Below are 541 nucleotides of genomic sequence, written 5' to 3' on the forward strand. Positions count from 1 at the left end.
TTTTTTGCTGGTCTTTCCAGAGCTTGAGCCACAGGCTTCCATCTTGTTTACGACATCCATGCCATCGACAACACTGCCAAATACCACATGCTTGCCATCAAGCCATGCTGTCTTTGCAGTACAGATGAAAAACTGGGAGCCATTTGTGTTGGGACCAGCATTTGCCATGGACAAGATTCCTGGGCCAGTGTGCTTCAGTGTGAAGTTTTCATCAGCAAATTTGTTCCCATAGATTGATTTGCCACCAGTTCCATTGTGGTTTGTGAAGTCTCCTCCCTGGCACATGAAGTTATCAATGACCCTGTGGAAGCAGGATCCCTTATAACCAAAGCCTTTTTCCATAGTGCACAGCGCCCTGAAGTTCTCTGCTGTTTTTGGCACGACATCATCCCTCAGCTGCATGACGATGCGGCCTATGGGGGTACCGTCGGCCGTAACATCGAAGAACACTCGGGTATTATTTGCCATTGCGTCTCTTTGTCCGGGCGGATTTGTAAGTGAATAGGCGGCAGACGCTTGAGAACCTATCTAAACGAACGCC

At 48.6% G+C, this 541-nt stretch overlaps 1 protein-coding gene across 1 annotated transcript; it reads right to left on the bottom strand.

Annotated features, from left to right (window-relative positions):
• Positions 1-5: 5 nt before the first annotated feature.
• Positions 6-468, bottom strand: LOC117798914 (peptidyl-prolyl cis-trans isomerase-like; the record flags this gene model as incomplete). The annotated part of the gene is made up of 1 exon (XM_034651368.1): positions 6-468. A coding segment is annotated over exon 1 (463 nt), but the record flags the coding sequence as incomplete, so codon positions are not given.
• Between the last annotated feature and the right edge of the window lie 73 nt (positions 469-541).

This window comes from Ailuropoda melanoleuca, unplaced genomic scaffold, assembly GCF_002007445.2.
Source record: "Ailuropoda melanoleuca isolate Jingjing unplaced genomic scaffold, ASM200744v2 unplaced-scaffold37543, whole genome shotgun sequence".
Lineage (NCBI taxonomy): Eukaryota > Metazoa > Chordata > Mammalia > Carnivora > Ursidae > Ailuropoda > Ailuropoda melanoleuca.